This window comes from Schistocerca piceifrons, chromosome 10 (genome assembly GCF_021461385.2).
Source record: "Schistocerca piceifrons isolate TAMUIC-IGC-003096 chromosome 10, iqSchPice1.1, whole genome shotgun sequence".
NCBI classification, from domain to species: Eukaryota; Metazoa; Arthropoda; class Insecta; order Orthoptera; family Acrididae; genus Schistocerca; species Schistocerca piceifrons.
Genome location: NC_060147.1, coordinates 136,833,131 through 136,848,621, shown reverse-complemented (window position 1 = coordinate 136,848,621; position 15,491 = coordinate 136,833,131). Strand labels below are relative to the sequence as shown.

Genomic DNA, 15,491 nt, shown 5'->3' with positions numbered 1-15,491 from the left:
GTATCTTCGAGTTTTTTTTATTTACCGCCTAACACTGGTAGTTTCCCTAGTTCCCCACGTTCCCGCTGGGTGGCATGCGCCACTGAGTTATTCCAACAGTCATCACGGAGCCGTATAATAGTGCAGAGAGCGCGCAGTGTTGTTTACGGATTCATGAATCCAAATCCGCTGCTACAAGTCAGAGACAATTCAGCACTAAATGTCTCATGGCACCACCTCAGAGAAAAATTGTTATTAATCGGTACAATCGCAGTCCAGGTAAATCAATTACATGAATGCGTGATGGTTGTTCTTTCGGACATGTCTGAAAGAACAGACACGTATTCTTGTAATTCATACACATATGGCGCAATAGCCGATATTTTCATAAACCATTTAGAACAGATGCTACGGTCGCAGGTTCGAATCCTGCCTCGGGCATGGATGTGTGTGATGTCCTTAGGTTAGTTAGGTTTAAGTAGTACTAAGTTCTGGGGACTGATGACCTCAGATGTTAAGTCCCATAGTGCTTAGAGCCAACTTCGTCAATTTAGAACAGAAAGTACTCAGCAGCTAGAAACCCAGCTTACAAACACACTGCGCTATAAAAGATATGATTGGGAGCGTGTATCCGTCATTGCCATACTGGCGTACCACCCGGCATGATGGTATGGGGTGCCATTGGTTACACGACTCGGTCACCTCTTGTTCCCACTGACGGCACTTTGAACAGCGGACGGTACATTTCAGATGTGTTACGACCCGTGGCTCTATCCTTCATTCGATCCTTGCGAAACACTACATTTCAGCAGGATAATGCACGACCACATGTTGCAGTTCCTGTACAGGCCTTTCTGGATACAAAAAACGTTCGACTGTTGCCCTGACCAGCACATTCTCCAAATCTCTCACCAATTGAAACTGTCTGGTCAATGGTGGCCGAGCAACTGGCTCGTCACAATAAGCCAGTCGCTACTCTTGATGAAGTGTGGTATCGTGTTGAAGCTGCATGGGCAGCTGTACCTGTATACGCCATCCAAGCTCTGTTTGACTCAATGTCCAGGCGTATCAAGGCCGTTATTACGGCCAGAGGTGGTTGTTCTGGGTACTGATTTCTCAGGATCTATGCACCCCAATTGCGTGAAAATGCAATCACATGTCAGTTGTAGTATAATATATTTGTCCAATGAATACCCGTTTATGATCTGCAGTTCTTCTTGGTGTAGCAATTTTAATGGCCAGTACTGTGTATAAAACAAAAACTGTTTCACGCAGGAAAGACCACCCAGTTCAAATATTTTGAAGCACACTTGCCTTCCGTCTACCCATAAGGCAGCCCAGAGCAGATAAACAAGAGCTGCACATGCCATTAAGGTGTAACTACATCTTAAAGGCACTAGTTATTCTCGCTTACCTGCACAGTCAGCACGTAAGATCAAGTAGTACGCAGTGCTACTGCACTGCCGTTTTCGCAGATTTCCCTTGCTCCTTCTCCTCGCACGCAGACGGGGGCGGTGGGCCGAGTGGGCGGCGAGGCTGAGCACTTTGGCCCTCGAGCTTGGGTACGGCCTGTGAGACGAAACCTTGGCCGCCGCCCCTCTCTTAGAGCCTCGTACCCCACAGTTCACCGCCGGCAGTCCCACTTACCAGGTACTTGTCAGGGGGCAGCCCGCTGTTGGCGGCGAACATCCTGCGCAGGACGCCGAGCGCCTCGTCGTGCCTGCCCACGGCCAGCAGGAACTTGGGGCTCTCGGGCAGCAGGAAGTACAGCCCCAGGAAGGTGGCGGCGCTGGGCACGGCGCCCAGGATCAGGAAGACCCGCCACGAGCGCAGCACGATGCCCCCCAGCGGTACCTCCCACGGCTGCGGGATCACCAGCCAGGCGAGACCTGCAACAGGGCGCACAGTGGCGGGCTGTGGCCAGATCTCGCTAACAGGGGCTTAGACTTTTCTGGTGCAGAGGGATTTCCCACAGCTGCAGAAAGATTCTCCATCAAAGGCTGCTGAGTGACCAACCAGGCGAGAGATGGTGGACAGTGGTGGGCTGTGGCCAGAACTCACTGTAATGGAACTGGACTCAGTCCCAGTGGCCAGGAAGAACTGGTAGGGGCTTAGACTGATCTGGTGCAGAGGAACTTCCCACAGCTGCAGAAATATCTTCCACCCATGGTGAACCCCGCACCATGGCATTTTCCATTGTTTTCTTCATATGTGGAATGATAAAACCATTTTAAATATCTTCATTGATCCATTATGGATCGTCGGACGACGGCTGACATGAACTTCTTGATGCAATAATTTACCAAAAGCCGTATGATTTGTAGTAGTTTATTTTATTTTATGAACTTCTATGTGCTACAAGTTTCGGCATCTTCAGGCTCCACTCGTCATAGTCATAAAATCGCTATACACGGAAGGAGCCATAAAACTGGATCCGTGAATCAATCGTCCTGCAACAGCTCTTGGTGGCCAGACTCCTAATTAGAAGCCGCTTGTGAGCAACGGCATCGAAAGCCTACTGGAAATCCAGAAATGTGGGATCAATTTGAGATCCCCTGCATAACTAGGATGTGCCTTTGTTTCGTCTGCGGAACGATTAGAATGTAAAAGAAACATTCACTGAAACACTCCCACACCTTAGCAACGATGATTACAAGAGGCTGAAGGATCTTAGGGGAGTGGCTGAGAGAACTCACCAGGCTGCGCTATGATGGCGAAAGCGATGAAGATGCAGGCGTAGACCATGCTCTGGGTGCGCGTCTTGTAGGCGTGGAACTCGCCCAGGTAGGCGTACGTCACGGCCGAGGGCCCGCAGATCCTGAGGATGAAACACGGCTGCCTCAGTGAAACGTTTGTAACGGGCGCTTTGCGTTCTGTCATGAACGACGCAACTGCTATGATAATTATTCGTATTTCAGTTACTTTATACAGTCATCTTCTGACAGGTTTCGATTTTTATTAAATATGTTTGTAGAAATAATTCTCAGATAGCCCACATATTCATTCGAGCTATTTGTTTTCTTAATTAATTCTGCAACACTTGTTTATTGACCATTGGTCGTCACCACGGACTGTTTTATTTCCCGATTTATTCATCTGCACTCTCACAGCTAACTGAGCGAAAGATCAGTAATAAGTGATACAGATATATATACACAACACGTACAAGCTGTTCCAGGAAAAACGGTCAATGTTCAGAGATATGACAGGAACGATCATTTGAAGCAGAAAAGGCTCTTAAATGCGTACCATAAGAGCTTGGAGCACTTGTCCATCTTCGCTTTTGTGAAACATATCTCTTCTGCTTGTAAAGGTCGAAAATACCGCTTCAGTTGTAAGTTTCTTTTTTTTATTTTTCAGTACTTAGACAACGACTGGGTTCGGGGGATTACATGCCCATCATTAGGTGTGATAAACAAGAGACCGAAGATAACAATATTTTAGAGACACAGTAGTACACATGAGAAATCAAAAAACAGTTTTAGAAAACAGCTACGGGCGGTAAAATAAAAGTTGATGCCAGAGTGATGTTGTTGTGGTCTTCAGTCCTGAGACTGGTTTGATGCAGCTCTCCATGCTACTCTATCCTGTGCAAGCTTCTTCATTTCCCAGTACCTACTGCAACCTACATCCCTCTGAATCTGCTTGGTGTATTCATCTCTTGGTCTCCCTCTATGATTTTTACCCTCCATGTTGCCCTCCAATGCTAAACTCGTGATCACTTGTTGCCTCAGAATATGCGCTACCAACCGATCCCTTCTTCTAGCCAAGTTGTGCCACAAACACCTCTTCTCCCCAATCCTGTTCAATACCTCCTCATTAGTTATGTGATCTACACATCTAATCTTCAGCATTCTTCTGTATCACCACATTTCAAAAGCTTCTATTCTCTTCTTGTCTAAACTATTTATCGTCCATGTTTCACTTCCATAGATGGCTACACTCCATACAAGTACTTTCAGAAATGACTTCCTGACACTTAAATCTATACTCGATGTTAACAAATTTCTCTTCTTCACAAACGCTTTCCAGTCTACATTTTATATCCTCTTTACCTCGACCATCATCAGTTATTTTGCTCCCCAAATAGCAAAACTCCTTTACTACTTTAAGAGTCTCATTTCCTAATCTAATTCCCTCAGCATCACCCGACTTAATTCGACTACATTCCCTTATCCTCGTTTTGCTTTTGTTGATGTTCATCTTATACCCTGCTTTCAAGACACTGTCCACCCCGTTCAACTGCTCTTCAAAGTCCTTTGCTGTCTCTGACAGAATTACAGTGCCATCGGTAAACCTCAAAGTTTTTATTTCTTCTCCATGGATTTTAATACCTACTCCGAACTATTGTTTCCTTTACTGCTTGCTTAATATACATATTGAATAGCATCGGGGAGAGGCTGCAACCCTGTTTCACTCCCTTCCCAACCACTGCTTCCCTTTCATGTCCCTCGACTTTTATAACTGCCATCTGGTTTCTGTACAAATTGTAAATAGCCTTTAGCTCCCTGTATTTTACCCCTGCCACCTATCTGAAAGAGAGTATTCCAGTCAACATCGTCAAAAGCTTTCTCTATGTCTACAAATGCAAGAGTGATATCAATCAATAAAAGTAACAACTGCCTGGCTTAAGAAGTATATAATGAAAAGTAGGACGCTTCCGCTTTGTGCCGCGACGGAGGGTGTGGGGCGCCTAGTGCCACCAGCCATCGCAGAGCACGGGGTAGCGTACACCACGGACACACGTTACTGGACTGACTGGCAATGCTGTATAGTGTGTACAGTATCGCTGGTGTCACTGAAGCCAGCCGTTTAGAATAGTAATACGGCGGCGAGCGCAAAGGACGTGTAAACAGCTGCTTATTTACTCGTTTATGCGAAAACATTGATGTAACTACGATACCTTTAGAGCTTTGACATAACGATCAATACATCGTGTTTGGCTGTAATTTTTCCTACCGAAGGCAGAAGATACAAGGAAAAGGAACGTATCTCATTGCAAGCATCACTAGAAACGTCTTACGTATTTTTGCTTTTGTACAGTACATAAGGCTAAATAATTGCATTACAATTTGTCTCATCCTCAGTACCGGCAGTATTTTAATTGTTTGTGTATGTTTTAGGGGGTTTAATAATGTAATATTAACAGATGCAGTTAATGGCGTAATTTTAACCAATTTTGATCACCTTCGGCTATTCTTCGAATAGTATACCCGTTATGAAAGTGGACCTATAAGTAGAACGTGCCATTTGTCGTTGATAACAAGTGTCCTCATTCATTTGAGTCTTCTTACGAAAACTACAGCCTGCTTTAAACGTGTATACAGGGTGGTCCATTGATAGTGACCGGGCCAAATATCTGACGAAATAGTCATCAAACGAAAAAACTACAAAGAACGAAACTCGTCTAGCTTGAAGGCGGAAACCAGATGGCGCGATGGTTGGCCTGTTAGACGTTGCTGCCATAGGTCAAACGGATATCAACTGCATTTTTTAAAATAGGAACCCACATTTTCTATTACATATTCGTGTAGAAATACGTACGTAAAGAAATATGAATGTTTTAGTTGGACCACTTTTTTCGCTTTGTGATAGATGGCGCTGTAATAGTCACAAACGTGTAAGTACGTGGTATCATGTAACATTCCGCCAGTGTGCACGGTATTTGCTTCGTGTTACATTACCCGTGTTAAAATGGACAGTTTCCCAATTGCGGAAAAGGTCGATATCGTGTTGATGTATGGCTATTGTGATCAAAATGCCCAACCGGCGTGTCCTACGTATGCTGCTTGGTATCCTGGACGACATCATCCAAGTGTCCGCACCGTTCGCCGGATAGTTACGTTATTTAAGGAAACAGGAAGTGTTCAGTGAAACGTCTACCACGACCTGCAACAAATGATGATGCCCCAGTAGGTGTTTTAGCTGCTGTCGCGGCTAATCCGCACATCAGTAGCAGACACATTGCGTGAGAATCTGGAATCTCAAAAACGTCGGTGTTGAGAATGCTACATCAACATCGATTGCACCCGTACCATATTTTATGCTCCAGGAACTGCATGGCGACGACTTTGAACGTGGTGCACAGTTCTGTCACTGGGCACAAGAGAAATTACAGGACGATGACAGATTTTTTGCACGCGTTCTATTTAGCTACGAAGCGTCATTCACCAACACCGGTAACGTAAACCGGCATAATATGCACTATTTGTTAACGGAAAATCCACGATGGCTGCGACAAGTAGAACATCAGCGACCTTGGTGGGTTAATGTATGGTGCGGCCTTATGGGAGGAAGGATACTTAGCCCCCATTTTATCGATGGCAATCTAAATGGTGCAATGTATGCTGATTTTCCACGTAATTTTCTGCCGATGTTACTACAAGATGTTTCACTACACGACAGAATGGTGATGTACTTCCAACATGATGGATGTCCGGCACATAGCTCACGTGCGGTTGAAGCGGTATTGAGTGGCATATTTCATGACAGTTGGATTGGTCGTCGAAGCACCATACCATGGCCCGCACGTTCACCGAATCTGACGTCGCCGGATTTCTTTCTGTAGGTAAAGTTGAAGGAAATTTGCTATCGTGATCCACCGACAACGCCTGATAACATGCGTCAGCGCATTGTCAATGCATGTGCGAACATTACTGAAGGCGAACAACTCGCTGTTGAGAGGAATGTCGTTACACGAATTGCGAAATGCATTGAGGTTGACGGACATCATTTTGAGCATTTATTGGATTAATGTGGTATTTACAGGTAATCACGCTGTAATAGCACGCGTTCTCAGAAATGATAAGTTCACAATGGTACATTGGAACAACCGAAATAAAATATTCAAACATACCTACGTTCTGTATTTTAATTTAAAAAACTACCTGTTACCAACTCTTCGTCTAAAATTGTGAGCCATATCTTTGTGACTATTACAGCGCCATCTGTCACAAAGCGAAAAAAGTGGTCCAACTAATACATTCATATTTCTTGACGTACTACACGAATATGTAAAAAAATGGGGGTTCATATTTTTAAAAAAACGCAGTTGATATCCGTTTGATCTATGGCAGCGCCATCTAGCCGGCCAAACCATAGCACTATCGGGTTTCCCCCTTCAAGCTAGGCGAGTTTCGTTATTTGTAGTTTTTTTGTTTACCCTTATTTCGTGAGATATTTGGCCCGGCCACGATCAATGGACAACCCTGTATACAGGGTGAAGAAAAATTGCGTATCGAAATTTTAACCCAGGATAGCTGATGCCGGTAGGAACCAAAATTACCAATGTTGTGTTGATTCACAACGCACCATTTTTAAACTAAAGAAGCTTGGCGCCACGAGCTCCGATTGGCCGTGGGATCGCCTTGATGTCGTCCGTCGGCTGACGGGCAGCGCTACGGTTGTCGGCTCACACACACAAACGTCCCTCGCCCCGTTGCTGCCCCAATGTGATACGCACACGTGTCGAGTAGGTCTCACGTCAGAGGCACTCACACGTAACCTTCGCTTCGGAGGACTCACACGTCGCCTGCGATTTAGTCAATACAGTAAGCATGGCGGCACAGTATTCATTTGAAGAAAGAGTTTGAAAGAGTTCGGCAAAACACCGTTCGACGTTACCAAGCTTGTGTCGCGTAACAGGGTCGCCAGTTCGAGCGCCTGGTTTAAGTAAACAATGTCATAGCTGCAAAAAAGGCCATTTTCGGGGCCGACACAATTAATAAAAGACTTTCTGTACGCGAACTAACAGTTGATAGCGGGATTGTTCCCGGTACGAATTATCATGAAACTTCAGTGGATGTGTCGGGACCCCGGCGGATTCACCACCAGGCCCCCAAGCGGGACGCTGGCGCTCTACCGCAGAGCGGGCGGGCCGCCTTGGATACATCGCCATCTCCGGCAGGCAAAGCATTCTTCGTCCAGAGCATCTGGCAACAGGGCAATCCCGCGGCCAATCGGAGCGCGTGGGGCCAAGTTTCCGTAGTTTAAAAACGGTGCGTTGTCGACCTACACAAGGTTAGTACACTACTGGCCATTAAAATTGCCACACCAAGAAGAAATGCAGATGATAAACGGATATTCATTGGACAAATATATTATACTAGAACTGACATGTGATTACATTTTCACGCAATTTGGGTGCTTAGATCCTGAGAAATCAGTACCCAGAACAACCACCTCTGGCCGTAATAACGGCCTTGATACGCCTGGGCATTGAGTCAAACAGAGCTTGGATGGCGTGTACAGGTTCAGCTGCCCGTGCAGCTTCAACACGATACCACAGTTCATCAAGATTAGTCACTGGCGTACTGTGACGAGCCAGTTGCTCGGCCACCATTGACCAGACGTTTTCAATTGGTGAGAGATCTGGAGAATGAGCTGGCCAGGGCAGCACTCGAACATTTTCTGTATCCGGAAAGGCCCGTACAGGACCTGCAACACGCGGTAGTGCATTATCCTGCTGAAATGTAGGGTTTCGCAGGGATCGAATGAAGGGTAGAGCCACGGGTCGTAACACATCTGAAATGTAATGTCCACTGTTCAAAGTGCCGTCAATGCGAACAAGAGGTGAGCGAGACGTATAACCAATGGCACCCCATACCATCACGCCGGGTGATACGCCAGTATGGCGACGACGATTACACGCTTCCAATCTGCTTTCACCACGATGTCGCCAAACACGGATGCGACCATTGTGATTCTGTAAATAGAACCTAGATTTATCCGAAAAAATGACGTTGTGCCATTCGTGCACCCAGGTTCGTCGTTGAGTACACCATCGCAGGCGCTCCTGTCTGTGATGCAGCGTCAAGGGTAACCGCAGCCATGGTGTCCGAGCTGATAGTCCATGCTGCTGCAAACGTCGTCGAACTGTTCGTGCAGATGGTTGTTGTCTTGCAAACGTCCCCATCTGTTGACTCAGGGATCGAGACGTGGCTGCACGATCCGTTACAGCCATCCGTTGGGATCCAGCACGGTGTTCCGTATTACCCTCCTGAACCCACCGATTCCATATTCTGCTAACAGTCATTGGATATCGACCAACACGAGCAGCAATGTCGCGATACGATAAACAGCAATCGCGATAGGCTACAATCCGACGTTTATCAAAGTCGTAAACGTGATGGTACTCATTTTTCCTCCTTACACGCGGCATCACAACAACGTTTCACCAGGCAACGCCGGTCAACTGCTGTTTGTGTATGAGAAATCGGATGGAAACTTTCCTCATGTCAGCACGTTGTAGGTGTCGCCACCGTCACCAACCTTGTGTGAATGCTCTGAAAAGGTAATCGTTTGCATAGCACAGCATCTTCTTCCTGTCGGTTAAATTTCGCGTATGTAGCACGACATCTTCGTGGTGTAGCAATTCTAATGGCCAGTAGTGTAATTTTGGTTCCTACTGGCATCAGGTATCCAGGGTTAAAACTTCGTGACACAGTTTTTCTCCACCCTCTATATGTAACATGATGCTCTTCTCATAACACGATTCTACATTGTATGTGTTAAACTCAAGTAGTAGGCAAATATCTTCTCAACTGCATAAATTCTTTAGACCACCTCGTAAAACTTGCAAACGCCATTTCGTTTTCAAAAATCGTGTTAAAAGCAACACAAACTTCCCGACCGAGCCATCTTGCCTCCCCAAACATTAGGCGTCAGAAAAAGCTACGTCTGTGGCTTACACGAAGGGCCGGCCGGAGTGGCCGTGCGGTTCTAGGCGCTACAGTCTGGAACCGCGTGACCGCTACGGTCGCAGGTTCGAATCCTGCCACGGGCATGGATGTGTGTGATGTCCTTAGGTTAGTTAGGTTTAAGTAGTTCTAAGTTCCAGGGGACTGATGACCACAGCAGTTAAGTCCCATAGTGCTCAGAGCCATTTGAACCATTTTTTACACGAAGGACGAGACAAACAAGTAAACCAGACTAGCTAAAGTATTGCCATTTGTTGAGGGGAAGAACAAGGCGGGACCAACTCGCTCGGCCGTTGACGACTTGATTCTGTGATTTACATGCGAAAGGAAAAAACGTTGCAACAAAGTTGTGTGAAAAGCGTTAAGAGTACATTAAGAGTGATTAAGCAACGTGTTGAACATGAGTAGTACAGAACTGCAGTGAAACTCCCAATTTCGTAAGTAAAACATGTTATTTGTCTTTGATAAAAATAGTCTTCATTCATTTGAGTGTTCTTAAGAAAACTTCAGCCTGCTTTAGACGTGACATTTTAATTTCACAGAATGGGCATATGATTAGTGAAACTGAACAGTTCAAATTTCTAGCAGATAGTTTGTAAACTGTCGTGGAAAGCCCACTTTTAGGATCTGTTCGAAGACTTAATGCTGCCATTTTTACTATTCGAACGGTATTTGAAGTGAGTGATCGTTTGAAACGAAAATTAGTCTATTTTGCTTATTTTCATTCGCTTATGTCGTATGGTATTATATTTTGGGGTAACTCTTCCCATTCTAAAAGGATATTTTTGGCTGAGAAATGGCCGGTTCGGGCAATAAGTGGTGTAAGTTCACGAAACTTTTGTCGACCCCTTTTCACGAGTCTGGGTATTTTGTCACTGGTCTCTCATTATATATATTCCGTACTGTCATTTCTTGTTAACAATATTAGCGTATTCCCAAGAATAAGCAGCTGCCACTCAGTTAATTCTCGGCAGAAATCCTACCTTCATTTGGATCGGACTTCCTTAACTCTTGTGCAGAAAGATGTGCAGCACACTGCTGCATCCATTTCCAACAACCTACCGCACGAATTCAAAAATCTTAACAGTAAACCACGCGCTTTCAAATCGAAACTGAAAACTTTCTTCATGGGTCACTGCTTCTATTCTGTAGAGAAGTTCCTTGAAAAATTAAGCTGATTCTTGTTGTATTGTTGATTGGGTTTACTTAAACTTATAGCTTGACTTTTTTCGGGTTCATAAACATTTTATTTTTATCTGTTATTACTTTTATGTTGTATTTTCATGTACTGACACGTTCCATGACCTTGGAGATTTGCTCCTCAATTTAGCCCTACGGAAATGGACGTGTAAATAAAACATGTAACTTGATGGTCTTCTCATAACACGATTTTACACTGTATGTGTTAAACTCAACTAGCTTATCCATAAACTGTAAAACACGATGAATTTTTTTCCTTTCTATGAACAGGTTGCAAATTTTTAGTACAGTGGAGACTCATATGGTGACGTGGAACAACGTGCCATAGTCATGAGTTAAAACACCACACACACGTGCCGCTCCTATTAAAAAACATCTTGCTATTAAAGAAAACGGAGCCTTGCTAAACATTATAATTCACAGAAACTTCTAGCAATAAAGGGACACATTAAAATTAGGAGCAATTCAAAAGACTACTATCTAAAAGCCAGCGACTCAACGTAAGATAAGATGTGAGATAATTCTTCATCATGAATGACAGGCAAATTTTAATTAGTGATGATGCAGATAACGACGCACAATAACGCGCTGCAATCACAGGCTAAGAAGCCAAAAATGTGCAAACTTCTATCAAAAGAGGACATTGGTCGAAACTTGAAGTCCTTACCATGGGAAATGGGCAAACTCCGTATAGCAGCTAAGTCTGATTAAGGACTATCAAAGCAGTGGGGAAAATACTGACCCAGTTAAGAAATACACTTGTGCAAAGTACAATAATGAAAAACCAGAAGGAGAAGGAAATGAGGCTTGACTCTGCTTCAAAAAAGAAAAGTTATTCAAAAGGGCTACCTGGTTAACTGAAGTACGTTCATTGAAAATGCCCTGCGAATCATGGTTAATGTGGTACATTATTTGTATTTCTTCTAAAATACCTAAAACAAGACCGTTGTGTAGAGTACTCGACTTTTTTTGCTTCGAATGATCGTTCTTGTCATATCCATAATGTTAACCGTTCCTCCTGGGACATTCTGTATCTTTTATTATTTTTTTTACCTTTTTCGTGCAGCACTTGATATTGCCCTTACGGATGAAATTGTAGTAGTGAAAATAAATAATTTATGCAGGTAATAGCGAACTCATATGTTTCAAAAACAAAGCTTCATGGTCAGTTTGACTGTGGAGATGATAATTAAAACCTTACTTGTCATACTGGTAAAAGCAACAGGAACTTTGAGAATCTTTTTGACTGTCTGAATAAATCGGTTTGTTACCTTAAGTTTCGGCCCATCGTAGTACACAGGGTGAACATTAATAAAACCAACAAACTGCAGGGACGGATTCCTGACTGGAAATAGAGGGAAAAAGGCCCTATGAACACGTGTCCGGAAATCCATCGCTCCCACGGTAGATGGTGCTGACGAATGACGGTTCCTCTGACCGCGAATCGTGTGTTCATTGTGTGTTTTGCGGGCTGTGTGGTTGACGCAGCGTACTGTAAGCACCGAGCGAGGTGGCGCAGTGGTTAGATACTGGACTCGCATTCGGGAGGACGACGGTTCAATCCCGCGTCTGGCCATCCTGATTTAGGTTTTCCGTGATTTCCCTAAATCACTCCAGGCAAATGCCGGGATGGTTCCTCTGAAAGGGCACGGCCGACTTCCTTCCCCATCCTTCCCTAATCCGATGAGACCGATGAGCACGCCGTCTGGTCTCCTTCCCCAAAACAACCAAACCAAACCAACCGTACTGTAAGCGGCGGAATGGTCCTGTATTCATGCCGGGAACAGGCCGGTATGGTGATTGTGTACGGCCAAGCAGATGGAAGCTGTCGGGAGGTGGCATGGCTATACCAAAGCAACATTTCAGGCCCTTGTTGGGCGTTTGTGTGATGTCGGGCCCTTTCAGACGAACGTGCAGGAAGACGGCGGACTGTGCGTACATCATATTTGGAGGATCGGCTTCTACAGGATACTGAGACGGACCCTGGTACAAGCTCCAGGCAGGTGGCCTGCCAACACAGTGTAAGCCAAAGTACGACTCTGTGTATCCTGCATGAGAGCCGCTACTATCCCTACGACCTACGACGAGTATAAGGATTATCAGCAGAGGATTCGCCTTTGCAGGAAGGGTTTTGTCGATTTTTTTCATCAGACCATCACAATTATGGGATTTATGTAATCTCTTTACCGGTGAAACAAACTTTACCGGCACTAGCATCATCAATCTGCGTAATCGTCATCTGTGGGCTCCAGGCCATCCTGGGGGAGTGGCTGAGGCGTCGCTTCGGCCTCGGTTCAGCATCAGTGTGAGGGCAGGGATTCTTGGCGACCACATACTTGGACCGATTATTGTGCCACAATGCCTCGATGGACGAACGTACCTGGAGTTCCTGCGGAATACTGTGCCTAGGCTACTCCAGAAGGTGCCTTTGGCAATACTACAGGTTCCCAGAATGAGATTTTCACTCTGCAGCGGAGTTTGCGCTGATATGAAACTTCCTGGCAGATTAAAACTGTGTGCCGGACCGAGACTCGGACTCGGGACCTTTGCCTTTCGCGGGCAAGTGGTCTACCGACCGAGCTACCCGACTCACGACCCGTCCTCATAGCTTCAGTTCTGCCGGTAGAGCACTTGCCCGCGAAAGGCAAAGGTCCCGAGTTCGAGCCTCGGCCCGGCACACAGTTTTAATCTGCCAGGAAGTTTCAATACTACAGGTTATGCATGACGGAGCAGCACTCCGCTTCCGCGTTACAGTTCGCCGACACCTTAGCAACCGGAGCCGTGCGGGGTAGCCTCGAGGTCAGTGGCGCCATGTCACGGCCCGCGCGGCTCCCCCCGTCGGAGGTTCGAGTCCTCCCTGCGGCATGGATTTGTGTGTTGTCCTTAGCGTAAGTTAGCTTAAGTTAGATTAAGTAGTGTGCAAGGTTAGGGAGCGATGACCTCAGCAGTTTGGTCCCATAAGATCTTACCACAAATGTGCATTCCCCCGCCCCGGACGCTGGATAGGACGCTGAGGCCCTCTAGGATGACCTGCTGCATCAAAGATCGTAACAACCTTGGATTTTTACCTCTGGGTTATTTCGAAAACGTTGTGTACGTTGAACCACTTCCTGATATGTAAACCTTACAACAGCATATTCACGACACCTGTGACACTATTTGGAGAGAGGCCAGAAACTGCGAAAGAGTGTGGCGGTCGATGATGAGACGTGCGAACGCGTGCGCTGCATCCCACAGAGGCCGCTGTGACGGTACGTCACATAAATATTGACATTTTTATCGGTTGTAAACCGTAATTAAGTATTTTATGAATATAATTAGTGTAAAAGATATAGTTAATGTTCTTGAAACAACTGATATGCAGCGATAATTAAAGACTAGCATCTTTATTTAATGTCTATGAAAATAAAAAAGGATCGAAAGAGACGCGATTGTACGGCCAAGGAGTAACGACGTATTTTGTGGTACACACACTGATTTGTTTCGCTATACGGAAGGCAGCCATTGAGCGGCTACACATATTTTATGTAAGTTATTCGTAACTCTTCAGGCTTTCCCGGCGATCTAATGACATTTTGGGTTGTCGGGTGTTCTGCTGGATATCAGCGTCGTACTTGCACGATATTTCGGTCACGTAGCTCGAGACCTTCATCAGGTGCGACCTGAGACTGCTCTTCGAGTGGACCTAGTCCAGTATTTATGCCTATGGCCTTCCCCCTCCACCAACGGCTGCAGGCGCTTCCTCTGTGGTCCGCGCCCATTCCCTGTGACCTGCTGGAGCGTTGCTGCTCCGTTTTCCGTCCGCTGCGGTTCTAGGTGTTCCCTCTGCGGTCCGCGCCCACCAAACCCGCTCCTGGGGGTTTCATCTACGGTCTGGGGTACCAGGCGTTCCCCCTGCGGTCCGCGCCCGCTCACCACGACCTGTTGGAGCGTTGCCGCTCCGTTTTTCGTCTGCTGCGGCTCTGGATGTTCCCTCTGCGGTCCGCGCCCACCAGTCCCACTTCTGGGTGTTCCATCTTCGGTCTGGTGCTCCTGGCAGTCCGTCAGGGGCTCGTTTACCATCTCCATGTCTCTGGTTCTCCTGTTTGTGTAGTGTTGCAGCTGGCCCCGTTGCTCCTTTAACAATTCCAGAGCCGGATCCCAGGCTCTGCTTAGCTAGTACCCTGTGTCACGATTCATAAGATCGTCAGCCATTTTAATCTCAATCGATTCTCTTATAACACTGTCCCAAAATCTGGGTGTTTGTGCTAGAATCTTGGTATCCTCATACTTCATGGCATGATCTAGTTCTAGACAGTGTTCAGCAATGGCTGACTTAGTCACCTGTCTTAATCTAGTGTGCCTCTGATGTTCTTTGCACCTGATCTCCACAGTTCTTGTCGTCTGGCCAATGAAGAACATGCCACATTGACAAGGTATATTGTAAATCCCTGGTTTTCGTAACCCCAGGTCGTCTTTGACACTCCCCAGCAGTCACCCGATCTTGTTGGATGGACAGAAAACACACTTGATATTGTGTTTACGCAGGATCCTACTGATTCTGGCGGAAATAGAGCCAGCATAGGGCAGATATGCCACCTTCCTTGCTTCATCTTGGTCTTCTTCAGGAACCTG

The 15,491-nt window shown here is 45.9% G+C and overlaps 1 protein-coding gene across 2 annotated transcripts in view; it reads right to left on the bottom strand.

The window, feature by feature from the left end:
- The window catches only part of LOC124718940 (synaptic vesicle glycoprotein 2A-like), a 145,179-nt gene that overhangs the window by 51,254 nt on the left and 78,434 nt on the right, over positions 1 to 15,491 (bottom strand). For both annotated transcript variants that reach the window (XM_047244605.1, XM_047244606.1), the window contains exons 5-6: positions 2,676 to 2,797; positions 1,627 to 1,868 (exon numbers count right to left, since the gene is read on the bottom strand). In XM_047244605.1, coding sequence (XP_047100561.1) covers positions 1,627 to 1,868; positions 2,676 to 2,797 — 364 coding nt within the window. The remainder of the gene's footprint in view (positions 1 to 1,626; positions 1,869 to 2,675; positions 2,798 to 15,491) is intronic.